Consider the following 18,305-nt stretch of genomic DNA (forward strand, 5'->3'; position numbering starts at 1 on the left):
GAGGGGAGGGACAATATAGGGGTAGGGGATTAGGAGGTATAAACTATTAGGTATAAAATAAGCTACAAGAATATATTGTACATCATGGGGAATATAGCAAATCTTTTATAACAACTATAAATGGAGTACAACCTTTAAAAATTGTGAATCACTCTATGGTACACCTGTAACTTACATAATACTGTACATCAACTATACTTCAATTTTTAAAAATGTGTTGGTGTTATCCTTGTAATTAGTATCCCACATCACGCACAAAGAGGTGAATCCTATGTGAATAATTGGCTTAAGCATTTAAAAGTATTAAGTACTCAAATATTCTGGAAGCAAATATAAATATTTTCAAAATCTTGACTTGGAAAATATCTTTGTACACTGTAAACAAAACCTAGAAGCCATAAAGGAAAACCCTGATAGATCTCACTACATAAAATTTTTGAATTTCTCTAGGACGAAATATGCTATAAACAAACCTAAGAGAACACAACCAAATGAGACAAAATAGTAACCACATACATAGGCAAAATTATATATATATATATGTATGTATATATATATATAGGTATGTATATGTGTGTGTATATATAGTCCTATGTTTGTTCAACATGGTAAAAAAAAAAAAAAGACAGCAATACTGGCAAGGCATACACACCAGCCATTTTTAGAAGAAGGAAAACAGATAACCAATAAGAAATGAAAAATGCTCAACTGCCACAAAAATGAGAGCTATGCAAATTAAAGCAGAATGAAATAAAACTTTTTACAGTTAAATTTGGCAAAATGTTAAATGTTTATAATGTCTTGTGAGTGATATGCTGATTTAAAGTAAGGGAAATATAACAGTAATGAAGAGATTTATGATATAATATATTAGTATATGATATAAATGTGTTAATACATGCATAGAAAAATCTGGAAAATTTACATCAATCAAAATTTACAAAGAGCACATACTTAAAAATTTTAAAAACAACAAGATTTTTGAAAAAATATAAATTGCTATTTTAAAAGATGTAACCTAACAATATAAAGGTGAAATACTCAGGGTTTTCTGTTTGTTCGTTTGTTGTCTTATGAAAGGTATTAGTTCTCTATCATTACTATTAAAATTACCATAAACTTTGTGGCTTATAGCAACACAAATGTGTTATCTTACAGTGTTGAAGGTCAGGAATCTGACACAAATCTCACTGAGCTAAAATCAAGGCTTCCATAGGGCTTTGTTCCTTTCTGGAAGCTGTAGGGGATTATGTAGGGGATAATTCATTTCTTTACCTTTTCCAGCTTCTGATGGCTGCCCCTATTTCTTGGCTCATTGCTCCCTGCCTTCATCTTCAAAGCCAGCCACATTGTATGTCTCTGATCATTATTCTATATCACATATCCCTCTCTCCATAGCAGGAAATGTTTTCTGATTTTAAGGACCCATGTGATTTGACTGATCCCACCCCGATAATCTAGAATAATCTTCCCATCTCAAAATCCTTAACTTAATCACACCATCAAAGTCTCTTTTGCCAGGTAAAATAACAGATTACAGGTTCCAGGAATTAGAACGAGGATGTCTCTGTTTCTGTTGGTATAAGCTTTTCAAGAATCTTATAGATCTCCCACGTACGACATGGGGATCTCTTGCATTAGACAACAGTCTCCTCTACAGATCTTTCCTGTATACTCACATATCTATTTTTCACTTCTTCTGTGATAGCTGAGGGTATCTATGGGTCACAAACAATCTCTTCGAAGAATCTTTTATGTGACTGAATACCTTGACTTTTCACTACTTCTGGGCCACTAGCAAAAAATTACACAGCCACACTCTTGGTTGTCACTGCAGAGCACATTTTCCTGACAGTGAAGCTCCTAATCTGAGCATCTTTTGCAATCTGAATAGGCTAAGAATTTTCCAAATCATCAACTCCTGATTCCTTTTGTTTAGCAGTTCTTCCCTTGACTTATCTCTTTCCTCTTACATTTTACTCTAAGCAGCAACGTGAAACCAGCTGCACCTTTATCATAGTACTTAGAAATCTCCTTAGCTATATATCCAGAAAATTCTGCTTTCCACATAACTGCAGGACAGAATATTGCTGAGCTTTCTGGCTCTATATTGTAAGGAACCCCTTTCCTCTAATTTCCAAAAACATGTTCTTTATTTCCTTCATGGCACCTTTAACCTCCATATTTCTATTAACAGTCTTTTCATGATGATTTACATATTCTCTAAGATGATATAGGTTTTCTCTACCATGTTCTTTACTTCCAAGTCCTCATAAGCAGTCTTTAGCACCACATTTCTACTAACAAACTGCTCAAGGCAATCTAGACATTTCTATCATTCTACTTAAAATTCTTCTTATAACCCTATTTTCCTCTGCCCATTGCCCAATTCCAAAGCCACTTCCACATTTTTAGGAATGTGTTATGGCTGCACCCCACTTCCAATAAACAAAAATTCTGTATTACTCTTTTATTCTGCCATAACAAATGACCACAAATCTATTGGCTTAAAACAATTTATTATCTTACATTTATGTCAGTTAGAAGACTGACAAGGGTCTTTCTGGGCTAAAATCAAGGTTTCAGTAGGCCTTCATTCCTGTCTGGAGGCTGTGGAGGAAACTCTATTTCCTTTACTTTTCCAGCTTCTAGAAGCCACCCATATTCCTTGTTCCTTTCCTCCATCTGCAAAGCCAGCAATATTACATCTCTCTGTGACTATCTTCTGTAATCACTCTCCCTCTCTTAACAGCCAGGAACAGTTCCTCACTTTTTAAGGCCCATTTGATCATACTGGATGCACACAGATAACCCAGGATAATCTCCCCTTTCAAGGTTCTTATCTTAGTTATATCAGTAAAATCACTTTGCCATGTAAGATAATGGATTGCATTATTATAAATAATAATAATGAAACTGGCATTAAAAACTCATTTTAATATTAACAGCAAGTAAAATTGTATGCACACTTACTTCTTTTCCTCTTGAGTTTTCCCAGAGTAGAGTTGTTTCCAACATCCACAGTATCTAAAAAAACAGGTGGTGAGGAAACAAAAATGAATAAATAAAAGTTACAAATCTTAGGATGGTTCATACTGCAGAAGGCTTGAATTTATAAAGATATTTGGGTTATGGTCTACCTCTTCCTTCTAAAGGAACTAAACCTACTGAATTGAGAAGTGGGAGTCCAGGATGCGCCCTGGGTCTTCCTTTATTTCTTAATGGGACCTTGAAAAACATTCTTCAAGACCTAGTTACTTCAGTTTACTCAGGGATATTTGTCTAGTTCTCAAGAATTTTGTTAGGATTAAATAAGATCTTATGTGCAAAAGTTAATAGGATCACTATATAAACAAGTGACATGCTGGAGAACATCTATCAAAATATGTGCTGGGTTAAGAATAGTTGATCTGAAGTCTTTCCTCCTAATAATTAAGTGGCAGGACTAGTTATCTTTTGAGACCTTTCTAAGTTTGTGACAAAATGACACTATTATCTACTAGTGGACTTACATTTGACTTTCTCAGGTGACAGGGATAGAAATCACTGTAAATCACAAGTCTTTATTAATAAACAATATACTTTATTATAATAAACAATATTCTGCCATTTTAAAGAGTGTATTTCTACTACATCATCCATATATAATCAACATGCGCTATCCCATAAACACAGTTTTATAATGATCTCTTGCTTCTCTGCTATTCCCAAAAGGATCAGGTCAGGCAAATGCAGAGATTAGGATACTGGGCTGGACTGGACCACCTGCCACCACCCTACCTGGGTCTGTGTTACCAGTGGAGCCACCGCTATCTCACCACCCTCAGGTAGCCTTACCCATCATGTCACTAGCTTGCTTATTTTCAGTCCTTCCTTCTGGAGTTCCTGGCACATCTTTTGAGAAGCACATAACACAGGAACACTTCTTATTTCCAATTGTTGGTAGCTCTGCTCCTGAGCCAAAATAGTGATTTATGAAGACTTTTCATTTCCCCAGTGATCCTCTTTTCTGAACCCTTGTTGACCCCCCTCTGTTATACTTCTTCCTCTGAAATCTTCCATTGATCTTCCCTACACCTGACTCTTCCTTTAAGTCTCCCCTTTTCCCTTTCTTGTCTTTTTCTCTTTACCAGCATTTTGCTGTTGTTTTTTTTTTTTAATTCATAATTACTTTGTGCATCACAGGATAGTGGGCTAGAAGTTAGCTCTTCTGAATCTCCTTCTGTATTCATTTGGAGAGCTTCTAGATTGCCAGATCCTAAAGAGAAACAAGAAAATGACTGTTCACAGATCCTGCGACAGTGATTAGGGAAGAGTCCTCGTGCTCTCATGCTGCACACTGATATTCTGAGCTAAGATGAACTGCTTTCTGGGGAAAAGTATATCTGCTCCAATAATCACACCTGAAATCCAACAGAGCCATGCTTTTCTCATCTTTTGAATCTCATTCTACTTTCTCTACTTTTATTTTTCTACTTTTAGACCTAAGGATAAAATAAAAAGATCTTATTCTTCTAGGAAAAACTAACTGTCCTTTGGAACTTGCAAAAAGTGATTAGCAGAACCAGTTTTAAATTCATCCCAATTGGCCAATGACTGCTTACATCACTAACCACATTTAAAGCCAACTAATCAGTGGCAGCCTTACAATTAGGAAAATCAGCCAATCAGCAACAGACACACTTCAGAAAGCCTATGTGTATGGCTAAATGCTAACCTATTTATAAACACTCCTGTTTCTGAAAGTCTGCAGTCCCTGAACTGCATGCTTCCCCAAACTGTAAATAAAAACATAACACTGTAAATCAACTATACTCCAATAAAAATTAATAAATAAATAAAATCAGCTGTTTCCTTTTTTAAAGAAACTGTGTACAGTGTCTCCTCTCACCATGTGCCTTGCTTAGCAAGCAATAAATTCAGCTTTAGTTTCAGATATTGCATGATGGCCTCTCCCTTCAAAAATGGAGTTCCCACCAAGATCATCTTGAAGACTCTTGCTTAGGGGTGTCTTATGGGACCCTTGGACCAACAGGTGTAAGTCCCCAGCTTCTTGTGCACAACTCAGATTGTCTTCCTGATCCACTGCCATGTGAATCTGTCTCAAGAACAACTTGAGCTCTGACTTGTTTCACTGAGGTTTTATTTCTGAATTTATTTTATTATTTAAAGATGCGTATGCAATTAGATACAAAGTAATTAGACATTTTGGTTTGGCGGTACAGCATCTAACAAATATTCTGTTAATGTGCTTATTCTTCCACTACTTCATTTACTCTCACTTTTCTTTTGTCTGTTTTTTTTGTCTTGTCTCATGTGTGTTTGTCTGTTCCTGATTTTCCTGTACTTCCTGACTATCAGAAGATAGTGATCCAAAGCAAACAGATAGAGGCATAGATTTGATAAATCCCCAATCCAAGCCAGCCCCAAAGACTAATTAATGAATGGGGGTCCATTAGACAATAGACAATTTGTGCAAATATATTTGGTCAAATTCTGTCTTGGGTCCCTCATCAAAACTTTCATGAGGATACTTGACATTGTATCAATTTAGGAAAGAAAACCATTTTGTTTAGTAGATAACTATTATCATGTAATTGATCATGTCTTCTTTTTAGTCTCTGCTTAGTTGATGAGCACAATACTCCACTTATGGGCAGGACACCATTCATACTTATGACTGGATGTAGTGGCCTCTTTCTGTTTGTCGTGGCTTGTCTCTGCCAAAGTCACAGTCTGACACTGGCAGAACTTTCACTTCCTCTCTGTTCTCTCAGTATGATTCTAACTCTTGCATTTCATAAACGGCAATTTTTCACAAATGACGTCTTTGGGTTTCACTGGGGAACTTTTGACATGTCAAAAGTAAATGACTTACTTGATAATATTTCTCTAAGAGGAGTGAAAAAAAGACCAAGAGTAGTTCCATGTGCCAACCGATAACGGCTACTTTCAGACTGTCATCTAACAAACACTCCTTTCTTTTCTCTAAGAAACTCCTATAAATTTAATAGGTAGGGCTCTATTCTACAAATGAAACTACATATTAAGTGTACTAAGAAGGGCTAAGTTTAGAATTCCCGGAAAATTCTCCTACACATGATCACTTTATAGTTGATCTGAATATCATTATCCCCACACTATGCATATTCAAGATCTGCAGGAAATAAACAAAATAGGTATACCTCACTTCCCTGTAGTGCCTAAGCCAATTACTATAATCTCTTCTAAAGTTAAATTCTTCAACACATTTATGCTCAGCTTTCTTTGATGTTTTAGTTTGTTTGATAGCCTATATTATTTACTTGGGAAAGTCAGTGGCTCATCTGGGTAGTTATTTTCTGGAGATTTACCAAGCCCCATTTGATAGGTAGAATTCTAAAATGACCCCTCAAGATTTCTTTCCCTAAACCCCAGGGACCATGAATATCATAAGATATTACCTCCATTTTGGAGTTATGTTACATGGCAGAGTTGATGTTTAAGAAAAGGAGATTGCCAACACAAGGGATAACAAATATTGGTGAGAATGTGAAGAAAAGGGAAACCTTGAGCACTGTGGGTGGGAATGTAAACTGGTGCAACCACTGTGGAAAACAGTATGGGGGTTCCTCAAAAAACTAAAAATAGAACTACCATATGATCCAGCAATTCCACTCCTGGATATATAATCCAAAGGAAACAAAATCACTAGGAGAGAAATCTGCACCCCCATGTTCATTGCAGCTCTATTTACAATAGCCTAAAACATGGAAACAGCCTAAGTGTTTATCAACAGATGAATAGATAAAAGAAAATATGGTGTGTGTGTGTGTGTGTGTGTGTGTGTGTGTGTGTGTTATAGAGTAATACTCTTATTCAATGAAGGGGAGCCCTAGGATTTTGTTTCTAATGTCCACTTCCAGAAGAGAGAGTTTGGATACTTCCATACTAAATCCTGACTTAATATTGTTTGGTGATAAGTATTATCTCTAAAATAAAAATAAATTAAATGAGACAAAAGAAAGTGAAGTAAAGTATGGCTTTTTTGCTGGTTATGCAAAATAAGGACTGTTATGCAAAAATAAGGCTGGTTATGCGATGACTATTCCAGACTCCCTTGTAGAGTTCATTCTTTTACAGAAAGCAAAATTGTCTCAAGTAACTGAATGTAGGGCCTTCTCTAGGACATGTCAAATTGCTAAAAGTGAAAGCCATTATGCTTTTGGAGTAGATCATAACTTCTGAATGCTATGGAAACAGATTTTAAATCTCTTCAGTTACCCATATAAAAACAGATATCAAATGAATTATTTGATGTCTTTTTACTACACAAAAATTCCCAGAACACACAGACAATTCCATGAAATAGAACTGCTTCCACTCAAGATCATCAGAATAAGGTTTTCTTGGATGCCTAGATGGTCACACTGATTGTCACATTCCCCTTCATATTTTTATCCTTTATCCTTCCACCTTTAGCTTTTCTATTTACTGGTTTAAAGTTTGATGACTCGGACTTCCCCATAGTGGTTATCTTTACTACTAATAATAACATTCCAAGACTGACTTCACTTAGAATGATCACCACCCTAACTTTATAATTCAGTTCTTCTGAAATATTTCTAGTAGAGCCATCTTGAAGAATTTTTGAATATGTCACCATCCCAAGCAAACTCCTGGAAAAAAATAATGGCTTTACTCACAATTATGCTTCTAAAGTAAATTTTAATTGAGGATAAATAGCCTCAAGAAATATCAGTCTGGTAGCTATTGATGGGCATTCAGGGCAAGGATGCTACACACTATTTATATAAAGACCATGACTCAACCTAAGCATCAGAATCAGCTTAAACCCAGTCGTCCTTCATTCCTTGAGAGTTATCCATGGAGTAGGAAACAGCTAAAACCTCTGAAGAACCTCAAACATTTGAAGTCATGAGTTATTCCTATAAAAAGATCAACAGTTCTAACATTTAGGCAAAGAAACAGTTGATGATGATATAAAGTATGTTACACCAACTTAAGCAATAAATTAACTCTCTGTAGACTATACATAAAGGAAAGATTATGTTCCTGTGCTAGAAGAGGTGAATATAAATATTCTTGGGAGATCAAAAATAGCTAGAGATAACATACTAACAGTTCCACCTAAGTTAATCAAATTTTTGTGCAGCTTCTGTGTTCTTTCTCCTATGTGGGATTCTACCCACTACAACTGAATATATGGATACCTACTATCGAACAACATGACCTCCTAATCATGGGATTGCTCAAGGTTTCTTGTCCTTTGCATTTTCCCAAAGAGCCAAGGTAAATGTGAAGAATGGCACTTGAGAATTAACTGGAACTTTCATCATTGAGTATTCCCAGAGTAAAATCCATCAGGAAACACCAGCCTCCTGACACCCTGCAGCCCAGACAGTCCTTATCTCTCTCACCTGGTCCACTTTTCCGTAGTGAGCTTAGGGATTCCTGTAGCTCTTCTTCATCACACATTTCTAAACAGGTACTGCTGTCTTCTGATAAAGAGAATGAAATCTCTTAGAAACCCAGTATACGACCAATGGAAACCGCAGTAGGAAAACCCTCCCAGAGACAACCAGGAAGGCCAAGGCAGCTGAAGTATCTCCAAGATAGGAAAGTCCCTGCCCTTAGACCCTCTTGCCTTTGAGCTCACCTGACCCAGAGGTTAACATGGCTCCTGTTACTATCATCAGAGGCTGAAAACAGTCCACCCATCTCACTCCCTCCTTATACACCTAATTTTCTCTGTCTTTTTGCTCCTTTCCAGTTGGCTCTACATATTTCTTCTGCATGGGTGTGTGAAGGGAAGCAGGGTAGGAAGGGAGAAGCGAGAGGGAGATTTTCCTCCCTGCAGACAGAAAAGCAAAGATTTGATTTGGGAGTTGAAATCACAATTACCTTTCCCATCACATAGTGGTTGACTGGGCAGCTCCTCTGGTATTTCTTTATTGGTCATTTGGGGAGCTTCAGGATCACAGGACACTGAAGAGAACCAAGAAAATGAGCTGAGCCAGGATGCTCAAGGCACAGGTGAGCTGCCCTTTGGGAAAAGGGACATCTGCTCCAAGTAGCACACCTGAGATCCAGCTAAGCCCTGTTCTGCCTCTGTTTCCACCTCATTCACTTCATTCTCCTGCCCTCTGCTTCTCAGTTTTCTATCTGTAGATCTGCCTCTAAACATTTTTGCTTCTGCAGTAGGAGAATAATTGTGCACTTTTAATTTTGTGGGCTCTGTTCCCCCTGATGTCTCCTATTTTTACTTTTTTCCCTCAGTGATGATCTTGATCTTTCCTTTTCTGCTTATTCTCTCCAGCTCTGTTCTTCTAGGTCTCTCTAATCCTTATAGCAGGACCCATTCCTGCCCTCACTGTCTCTCTTCATCTCTTCCCCTCCCTACTGATAATCTTTATTTGAGAAGTGGAAGGCTCTCAGGTTCAGGCTCTGTTCTATTTCCCTCTGGACTCCCACTGTGTGATTACATTGACCCCCTACGAGCCTCACACAGCCACCACCTACAATGAGATACTCAGGACATGCGTATCTCTGCCCTTCATTCTACTTTGATCTCAGGGAAAAACAAGTGTCCTTTTTCTGTGCTTCCATATTCTTATCTCCAAGGAGCGATAATAACTGTTTCCCTGGCTAAGTCTTAAAGTTTTGTGAGGACATCTCACTTGCCAAAGTACTTTGAAAAGAATAAAGTGCTATATTCTCCAATAACCTGATGAAGAATACACAGCAAAAACTGTCATTTGGGCTTTACAGTCATTGGTCTTTCTGATAAGTAGATCTCAAAGACTATGTTTCTTTGGAAACCTATCCAAGGTATGACAATATATTATTATTATTATTAAACACTAGACAAATACCTATCTTTTATTCTTTATATAAAATAAGGGTGGTCAGGAGCTAAAATCACAATATTGAGTCTTTAGTGTAAATAAGCATAAAGACTGCAGAGGAAAAAAGACTTTAGTATTGACTTACTAAAACAGGAAGAGGGAACACATCTATTCTAATAAGGGTCATGCTGTTCAGCTCTGAATTCAGACATTTGACAACCTGAAGCCCAGGGCTGGCAATGCCCACTTCCTTACCTGGCTCGCATCTTGATGGGGAGCTCAGGACTTCCTGCAGCTCTTCTTCATCACAGGTTTGCCAAGAGGCATTGTTGTCCTCTGCAAAAAGGAATGAAATTCCTCAGAGGTCTCAGTACACAACCAGCGGGAAATCATGGCAAGAAAACTCATAGTAAAGACATGGGAAGCTCAGTTATCTCCTAGGTGGGACTGTCCCTGTCCCAGACCACCTTGGGCTGCCCTTGGGGTTCCCCTGGCCTGCAGGTTAACTGCCTCCCATCTCTACCACCAGCAGCTGAGAAGCTTCCACGGTCTTCCACACTCCCTGTACACCTCATCCTCTTTCTGCTTCTTTCTCTTCCCCACTGCCTCTGCATATTTTTCGGTCTCTCCCCTTGTTTTCTTCTGCCAGTGTTTCTAGATGCTTCTCTCTGCTTTGGTGTGTTTCTGTCTCTTCTGTTCCTATCTCTTTTTCTCTTGCAGCCTTGATACTGCTCTTTATCGCCTTTCCCCATCCCATTTTTCCCTCTTGCTCCCTTTCTCATGCTCAGTGTCAGGAGAGGCATCCCTAAAATAGTGTAATATAACCTGATCAGGGAATGGGATAAGAAACAGAGCAGGCCAAGGCTACACCACCAAACACAGGGGAAAATTGTTTCAAATCCATCATATGAAAGAAAGATCAAAACATTACAATCACTGAAAATATTTATACTATCATTAGAGATGAGGAAGAAGAAATCTGCGGGGGTTGCATGATGAATGGAAGGCACAGAAAGACAGGAAGGATAACTGATTTAATCCTTGGACAACAAAGGTCACCAGATTTAAGCAAGAAAGTAATACAATTGGGTTTCCATCTTGCAAGTAAAAATCATGCTAAAGTGGAGAAAACAGGTAGGATGGGAGCAAGAGAAGATGGGACATTCAAGTTCCCTTTACTGAGAGAGCAAACCCATAGAAGGAGTTTCCGGTTTCATGGAAGATGTTAGTTTCAATTTTGGATGTGTCAGTTCCCGAAAGACATCCAAATGGAGAAGGTCCTGGGATAAATGTCTTCAGGTACATACATAGATGGATGACCTTAGAAGAAGATGGGTCTGCCTAGCAGGCATGTGCTTGAGACGCATTCTGTTACCTGAGAGTAGCTGAGGCTGCCAGGGAGAGAATTATTACTCTGAGTATATTATGGGCACCACTCTCTACATGGGGCAAACCTAACTTGGAAACTCACTACTGGGATGGAAGATGCTCCTATCTGATGCACACACTTCAGTGTCCCGGGATCCCAACTTCTCTTCTTTCTTCCCTATACAACAGGTTTCACTCTTTACTGATTTTTTAATTATTTTGATATAAGTCTTTCTCGACATAGTTTCTTTGTACTTCCTTCCACATTTTTTTGGTATTTATCTGTCTCTCTCTATAGTTTCTCTAGTTTGTTTCTTTGTATCTCATTTCTTACTGAGGCAATTTCCTTTCTACCTTGTCTTCCATTTTCTCCTTTTCTCTTTTTCTCTGGGTCTTCTCCTTCTAGATGCCTGTAAAATTTCCATTACTTTATGTATTTTCCTCATTCTCACAGGGAAGGCTCTCTGGCACATGGACCACAGTGCCAGAGAGGCTTCCCTTAACAGCTCTATTCTAAGTCTCCCACATGACCTTTCTAAATTGCAAGCCTATCGGTCATTCACAAAACTTACTCCCATGTTCCTAGTACTTTCAGAAGTTAACCGAAAATGATCTCCTTGTCTCAATTGCCATAACCTGCTGACATCTGGATTTTATGTGCATTTAGTAAAGTCACCCAGGCACTTCTGCTTTGGGACCCCAGCCTAGCTTTGGCGCATCCTGTCTCTCTACGTTCTCCACTCAGGGGTGCTCTCCCCACTCAGCTCAGCTCACCTTTACCCTTAGTCTATCTCACAGTTTTGAAAAAAAAAACAAAACAGAAAATTGACGCAATTCCGTGCGTACATATATGAATATGAAGACAAAAGTGGCAAGATGAGGGAAAGGGGGGTGGATTTTTTTCCCATTTATTGAGGAATTTCAATCATAATTACCTTCTTCCTCCAGTGATATTAGGCTGAGCACCTCCTTGGGTTCTGCTTTCTGAGTCATTTGGGGAGCTTTGGGATCACAGGTCACTGCAGAGAAACAAGGACATGATGGACCACAGAGGGCGATCAGAAACAGACCTCTGCACGCTCGCGCCAGACATGACGGGAAAGCTGTTATGTCTGCTCCAAGCACTGCTCCTAAGAGCCACACCATCTCCGTGTGCTTGTTTGCCGTCTAACTGAACGTCTTCTCTCTCCTTCTCAGTGTCCTACCCACAGTTCTGCCTCTACACAGCTCTGTTTCCGACCTGTGCCTCTATTTGATTGTCTGGGCTTCTCTCCTCATCTCTTGTTTTCAGGTCTTGAGGCGTTTTTGTTTGTTTGTTTTTCAGTAATAGTGTATCTTTTCCCCTGTTATCCTTTCTAGTTTTCTTATTCTAGATCTTTTCAAGCACAGTGGTTTCCTTTCCCTCCCCACCAACAATAATTTTTCCTTAACTAAAGTCTTCTCTTGGACCCTGGTTCACTCCTTTAAGAAGCTGCAGAACTCCTTGGGCTTCCTCTTCCTTTTTTGACCACATGGCCCCACCCTGCCATGCTGGCTTCGCACAACTGTCACCCTCAGTGACACACCCAGGATGCTGGTGCCCACTCTTCCTTTTCTACCTTGCCCTTGCAAAAATAACCTCCCTGCCTTTCTGTGTTTTGTTTCCCCAACCATAAAATAGAGGTTACAACAGTTTGCATGCCTGTGTCTTACGGTTTCGTGAAGATAAGAGGAGGGCTTGCACAATCCAATAATCTGATGGAGACTGTAAGGAGCCTTGCACACTTTGTCTCCCAACATTGTTCTCTTTTTCATTCTCACCCTTTCCTCGAGTCTCTGCTTCTTCTATTTCTACCTCAGTATCTTGCTATTGGAATCTCTTGGTACTTCTTTTTGTCCCGATGTGCTTTTTCCTGATGTCTGTTCCCACCCGCCTACCTCTCTTCCTTCCCTGATGCTGAGCTTTATGTCCTCAACTTGCCTCTCATGCTATTTTTTTCTGGGACTAGGAATCAGAAAAGGTATCTCTGAGATGGTCTATAACTTTCTTTTTTTCTTTTTTTTTTTTTTTTAAACAGTTCTTTTATTTTTTTTATTTTTTTATTTTTTTGGCACACGGGCTTAGTTGCTCCGCGGCATGTGGGATCTTCCTGTAGCAGGGATTGAACTCATGTCCTCTGCATTGGCAGGCGGATTCCCAACCACTGCGCCACCTAGGAAGCCCCTGGTCTATAACTTTCGTGTGATTTCGCCAGATGAGTGAGCAGAATGGAGAGCGGAGTGGACCAAGAAAACTGTTCCAAGCACAGGACTAAGTGCATGCAAAGTCTCAGATGAGAAAAAGTAATCAAAATTAAAATTACTGAAAACTTTTATACAAACTTTAGAAGTCATCACAGGAGAGGCACACATGAGGCTGGAGCCATGGGAAGGACAATAAGGGAAGGATTTAATCCTTATGACAACAAGAAGTTATTGATTTAAGGTAGGCAAGTGAGCTAAGCCAACTTGCATTTTCAAAGGGTCATAAAATTGAGTTGGAGAATGGATGTGGTGAGAAGATGATTGGGAGAAGGTTATGAGGCTAGATAGAGGCTGTTGCTCTGGTTCTAGTTCCAGAGAGAAGAGAGATCTGACGAGGGCTTTTGTGTCAGGTGTGGTGAGGAATGGACGAGTAGGAGACATGTTAAAGGTACAGTTGACTAAACTGGATGATTGATGGGGTCTGTGAGTTGAGGGAGGGGAAAGACTAATTGATGACCCCTAGGTGTCTGCCTAAAGATTGGGACAATAGAGTTCTGTACTGAGATAGGGAACTAAGAAAGGAGGCAGATCTGGCATCAATAAAGATGGTACATGTGACTATGGAAGTGTCTTGTATTGATGTTCCCAAAAACCATCCGGATGGAGATGTCTTTCAGATCCCTGTACAAATATATTCAGGCACTTAGATGAATGAGCTTAAAAGGCAAGTCTGGGCTAGAGACAGGAATTTGGGGTCATTAAGTTATAGGTGGAAGTAGACAAGGATGGCTGAGGGGAGGCCCACTGCCTCTGAGTGTATTACATGTTCCATTTTGATAACTGGAGCCACCATAATCTGCAAACTCATTGCTAACATTTTCAGCTCCTAGTGTTAGAAACTGCTTCCATACAGCAACTCTTCTTTCAGTTCCTACTATGTCCCAAACCATCTTCTCCATCCCTTGCACATGGTGTTCCCTCTCTACAAACTTTTCACTCTTCTCCTTTATCTTTCGCCCTATGTATACCTGTTATACTTTCCTCCACTCTTTCTATTTCTTAGCACTTTCCCTTTCTGGGTCTTTCTCTTTATGTCACATCCTCTACCTTTTAAACTCTGTACATTGTTTGATTATTGAATGTATCTCCTTTCTTCTACAGTGCTCATTTCCCTGCTTCTATCTGTTCTCTCTACTTCTTAACTTCCTGTTTGTAATGTTTCAACCTCAAATTTAAATCTAAAAACTAAAATTTCAGCCTTTCTGTATATTTTGTTCATCTGACCTATTCCTTATCCAGATCATCAAAGTTCTCATCTTTTGCCACTGACAAATGAGCAGGGATCCTTGCTTCCCCTTGGCAGGCTCATTTCAAATGTCTTTCACATGAGTTTTCTACATTGCGACTGTACTCACTACGCCCCTGTTCCTGGTACAACCTAGGGGGAAGGAGGCTGGAAATTATCTCCCCTCCCTGATAGCACATCCCAACCTGGTTCTATTTAGATTCCATGTCTATTTTTTTTTAATTTTTATTGGAGTATAGTTGATTTACAATGTCATATTAGTTTCTGCTGTACAGCAAAGTGAATCAGTTATACCTATATCCACTCTTTTTTAGATTCTTTTCCCATATAGGTCATTACAGAGTATTGAGTAGAGTTCCTTGTGCTACACAGCAGGTTCTTTTTAGTTGTCTATTTTATATACAGTAGTAGTGAGGATATGTCAATCCCAATCTCCCAATTTCTCACTCCCTCCCTTCCCCCTTGGTAACCATAAATTTGTTTTCTACATCTCTGACCCTATTTCTGTTTTGTAAAAAAGTTCATTTGTACCATTGTTTAGATTCCATATATAAGTGATATCATATGATATTTGTCTTTGTCTGACTTACTTCACTCAGTATGACAATCTCTAGGTCCATCCATGTTGCTGCAAATGGCATTATTTCATTCTTTTTACGGCTGAGTAATAGTCCATTGTATAAATGAACCACATCTTCTTTCTCCATTCATCTATCAATGGTCATTTAGGTTGTTTCCATGTCCTGGCTATTGTAAACAGTGCTGCAATGAACACTGGGGTGCATGTATCTTTTTGAATTATAGTTTTCTCTGGATATATGCCCAAAAGTGGGATCACTAGATCATATGGTAGGTCTATTTTTAGTTTTTTAAGGAACCCCCATACTGTTCTCCATAGTGGCTGTATCAATTTACATTTCCACCAACAGTGTAGGAGGGTTCCCTTTTTTCCACACTCTCTCCAGCATTTATTGCTTGTAGTTGATGATGGCCATTCTGACTGGTGTGAGGTGATACCTCATTGTAGTTTTGATTTGCATTTCTCTAATAATTAGTGATGTTGAGCATCTTTTCACGCGCCTATTGGCTATCTGTATGTCTTCTTCAGAGAAATGTCTACTTAGATCTTCTGCCCATTTTTTTTGATGGTTTAATATTCTTTTTTTAAAGCTCTTTATTGGAATATAATTGCTTTACACTGCTGTGCCAATTTTTGAGGTACACCAAAATGAACCAGCTGTATTTATACACGTCCCCACTCTCCCCCGACTCCCTCCCACCCCTCCTGTCCTGGCCCTCTAAGTCATCACCCATCATCGAGTTTATCTCCTTATGTTATGCAGGAACTTCCCACCAGCTATCTATTTTACATTTGGTGGTGTATATATGTCAATTCTACTCTCTCACTTCGGCCCAGCTTCCCCTTTGCCCAACCCCTCTGTGTCCTTAAGTCCATTCTCTACATCTGCATCTTTATTCTTGCCCTGTCACTGGGTTCATCAGTATCATTTATAAATAAATTTTTTTTTTAGATTCCATATATATGAGTTATCATCTGGTATTTGTTTTTCTCTTTCTGGCTTACTTCGCTCTGTATGACCGACTCTAGTTCTAGCCACCTCATTACAAATAACTCAATTTCATTCCTTTTTATGGCTGAGTAATATTCCATTGTATATGTGTGCCACATCTTCTTTATGCATTCACCTGTAGATGTGGCCCATTTTTTGATTGGGTTGCTTGTGCTTTTTATATTGAGTTGCATGAGCTCTTTGTATATTTTAGAGATTAATCCCTTGTAAGTTGCTTCATTTGTAAATATTTTCTCCCATTCTGAGGGTTGTTTTTTTGTTTTGTTGATGGTTTCCTTTCCTGTGCAAAATCTTTTAAGTTTAATTAAGTCCCATTTGTTTATTTTCGTTTTTATTCTCATTACTCTAGGAGGTGGATCAAAAAAGATCTTGATGTGATTTATGTCAAAGAGTGTTCTGCCTATGTTTTCCTCTAAGAGTTTTATAGTATCTGGCCTTACATTTAGGTCTTTAATCCACCCCTATTTTTTCTTTTAACTCACTTCCTCTTTGTTTCTCCTGTATCTAGTATTTCATTAATCCTATGCAATCCTGGGAAGTAAGTTTAAAATGACCTCTCTCTGCCAAATCCCAAGCTGGTAGTATTTAGATTCCATATACTTTTAAATAAAATTGGACCTACTTAGGCAACTCCATGTGGAGCCCACAATCTACATTTTTATTATTTTGCGCCCTTCAATTCTCTACCCAGAAGCCCCTCCACTAAGGCTCTTAGCCCCTCTTTCCCCCTTGTCTCCCATACACCTGGAGAAAGAAACCAGAGGCTAAGTAAAAGTGTGTGTTTGTGTTTGGGGGAAGGAAGGGAAGTGTTCCTTGCATACAGACATGCAAACAAATTAATGAGATAATTGATCACTTAAATCCTAGTTTGCTCTCCCATTACCTTCTGGCAGTTTGGGAATCTCTTCAGAGTTGCCTTCATTGGTCCATTGGAGAGCTTTGTGCTCATAGGTAACTGAAGAAAAAACAGAAAAGATGAACTAGACATGGTGATGAGGGTACAGACCTCAGGGTACTCATGCTGAATTCTGGTGTTCAATGCTCAGGTGAGCTTCTTCTTGAGAAAAAGATACCGTTGCTCCACGGACCTCACTTAAGACTCACTAGAGCCTTGCTCTGCCTTTTGTCCTTCTCGTTATCCCTCAGTCACCTTTCTCCTCCTTGTTATGTCCCCACACACGGTTGTTTCTGTGCCATGAAGGATCCCGCACCTCCTTTACACTCTGGGCTTCCCTCCCAGTCTTCGTCTTTGCTCTTCAGTGGTCTTTATCAGGTTTCTTACTCATGACCTGGTTTTCTTTTGTTTTTTCTTAATTGGGATATAGTTGCTTTACAATGTTTTGTTAGTTTCTGCTGTACAACAAAGTGAATCTGCTATATGTGTACATATATCTCCTCCCTCTTGGACCTCCCTCCCACCACCCTCCATCCCACCCATCTAAGTCCTCACAAAGCACCGAGCTGTACTCCCTGTGCTATACAGCAGGTTCCCACTAGCTATCTATGGTATGCATGGTAGTGTATATATGTCAATCCTAATCTTGCAATTTATCCCACTCCCCTCCCCACTGTGTCCACATGTCCATTCACTATGTCTGCGTCTCTATTCCTGCCTTACAAATAGGTTCATCTGTACCATTTTTCTAGATTCCTCATGTATACATTAACATGCAATATTTGTTTTTCTTTCTGACTTACTTCACTCTGTATGACAGACTCTAGGTCCATCCACATCTCTACAAATGACCCAATTTCATTGCTTTTTATGGCTGAGTTACATTCCATCATACATATGTACCTAAGTCCTGGCTGCTCTCACCCTCTTCCAGCCCCACAAGACAGTCACCATAGTAAATCATGGAGGGTGCTGATCCCCTCACTTGTTTGCCTGCTTTGACCTGCTAAAAGATCTTTACACCCTGCAGTGCTTCTATTTCTTTACCTATAAAATAGGAATAAGTAACAGTT

At 39.1% G+C, this 18,305-nt stretch overlaps 1 protein-coding gene across 6 annotated transcripts in view; it reads right to left on the bottom strand.

Moving 5' to 3' along the window:
* Nucleotides 1-18,305, bottom strand: part of LOC130858736 (nuclear body protein SP140-like protein) — a 68,392-nt gene that overhangs the window by 25,072 nt on the left and 25,015 nt on the right. For 5 of the 6 annotated variants that reach the window (XM_057745682.1, XM_057745678.1, XM_057745681.1 and 2 more), the window contains 8 exons: nt 17,221-17,292; nt 12,152-12,235; nt 10,104-10,184; nt 8,905-8,988; nt 8,421-8,501; nt 4,172-4,258; nt 3,838-3,954; nt 2,974-3,027 (listed from right to left, as the gene is read on the bottom strand). In XM_057745682.1, coding sequence (XP_057601665.1) covers nt 2,974-3,027; nt 3,838-3,954; nt 4,172-4,258; nt 8,421-8,501; nt 8,905-8,988; nt 10,104-10,184; nt 12,152-12,235; nt 17,221-17,292 — 660 coding nt within the window. The remainder of the gene's footprint in view (nt 1-2,973; nt 3,028-3,837; nt 3,955-4,171; nt 4,259-8,420; nt 8,502-8,904; nt 8,989-10,103; nt 10,185-12,151; nt 12,236-17,220; nt 17,293-18,305) is intronic. The other variant, XM_057745683.1, reaches the window with a different exon arrangement.

Source organism: Hippopotamus amphibius, chromosome 8 (genome assembly GCF_030028045.1).
Source record: "Hippopotamus amphibius kiboko isolate mHipAmp2 chromosome 8, mHipAmp2.hap2, whole genome shotgun sequence".
Lineage (NCBI taxonomy): Eukaryota > Metazoa > Chordata > Mammalia > Artiodactyla > Hippopotamidae > Hippopotamus > Hippopotamus amphibius.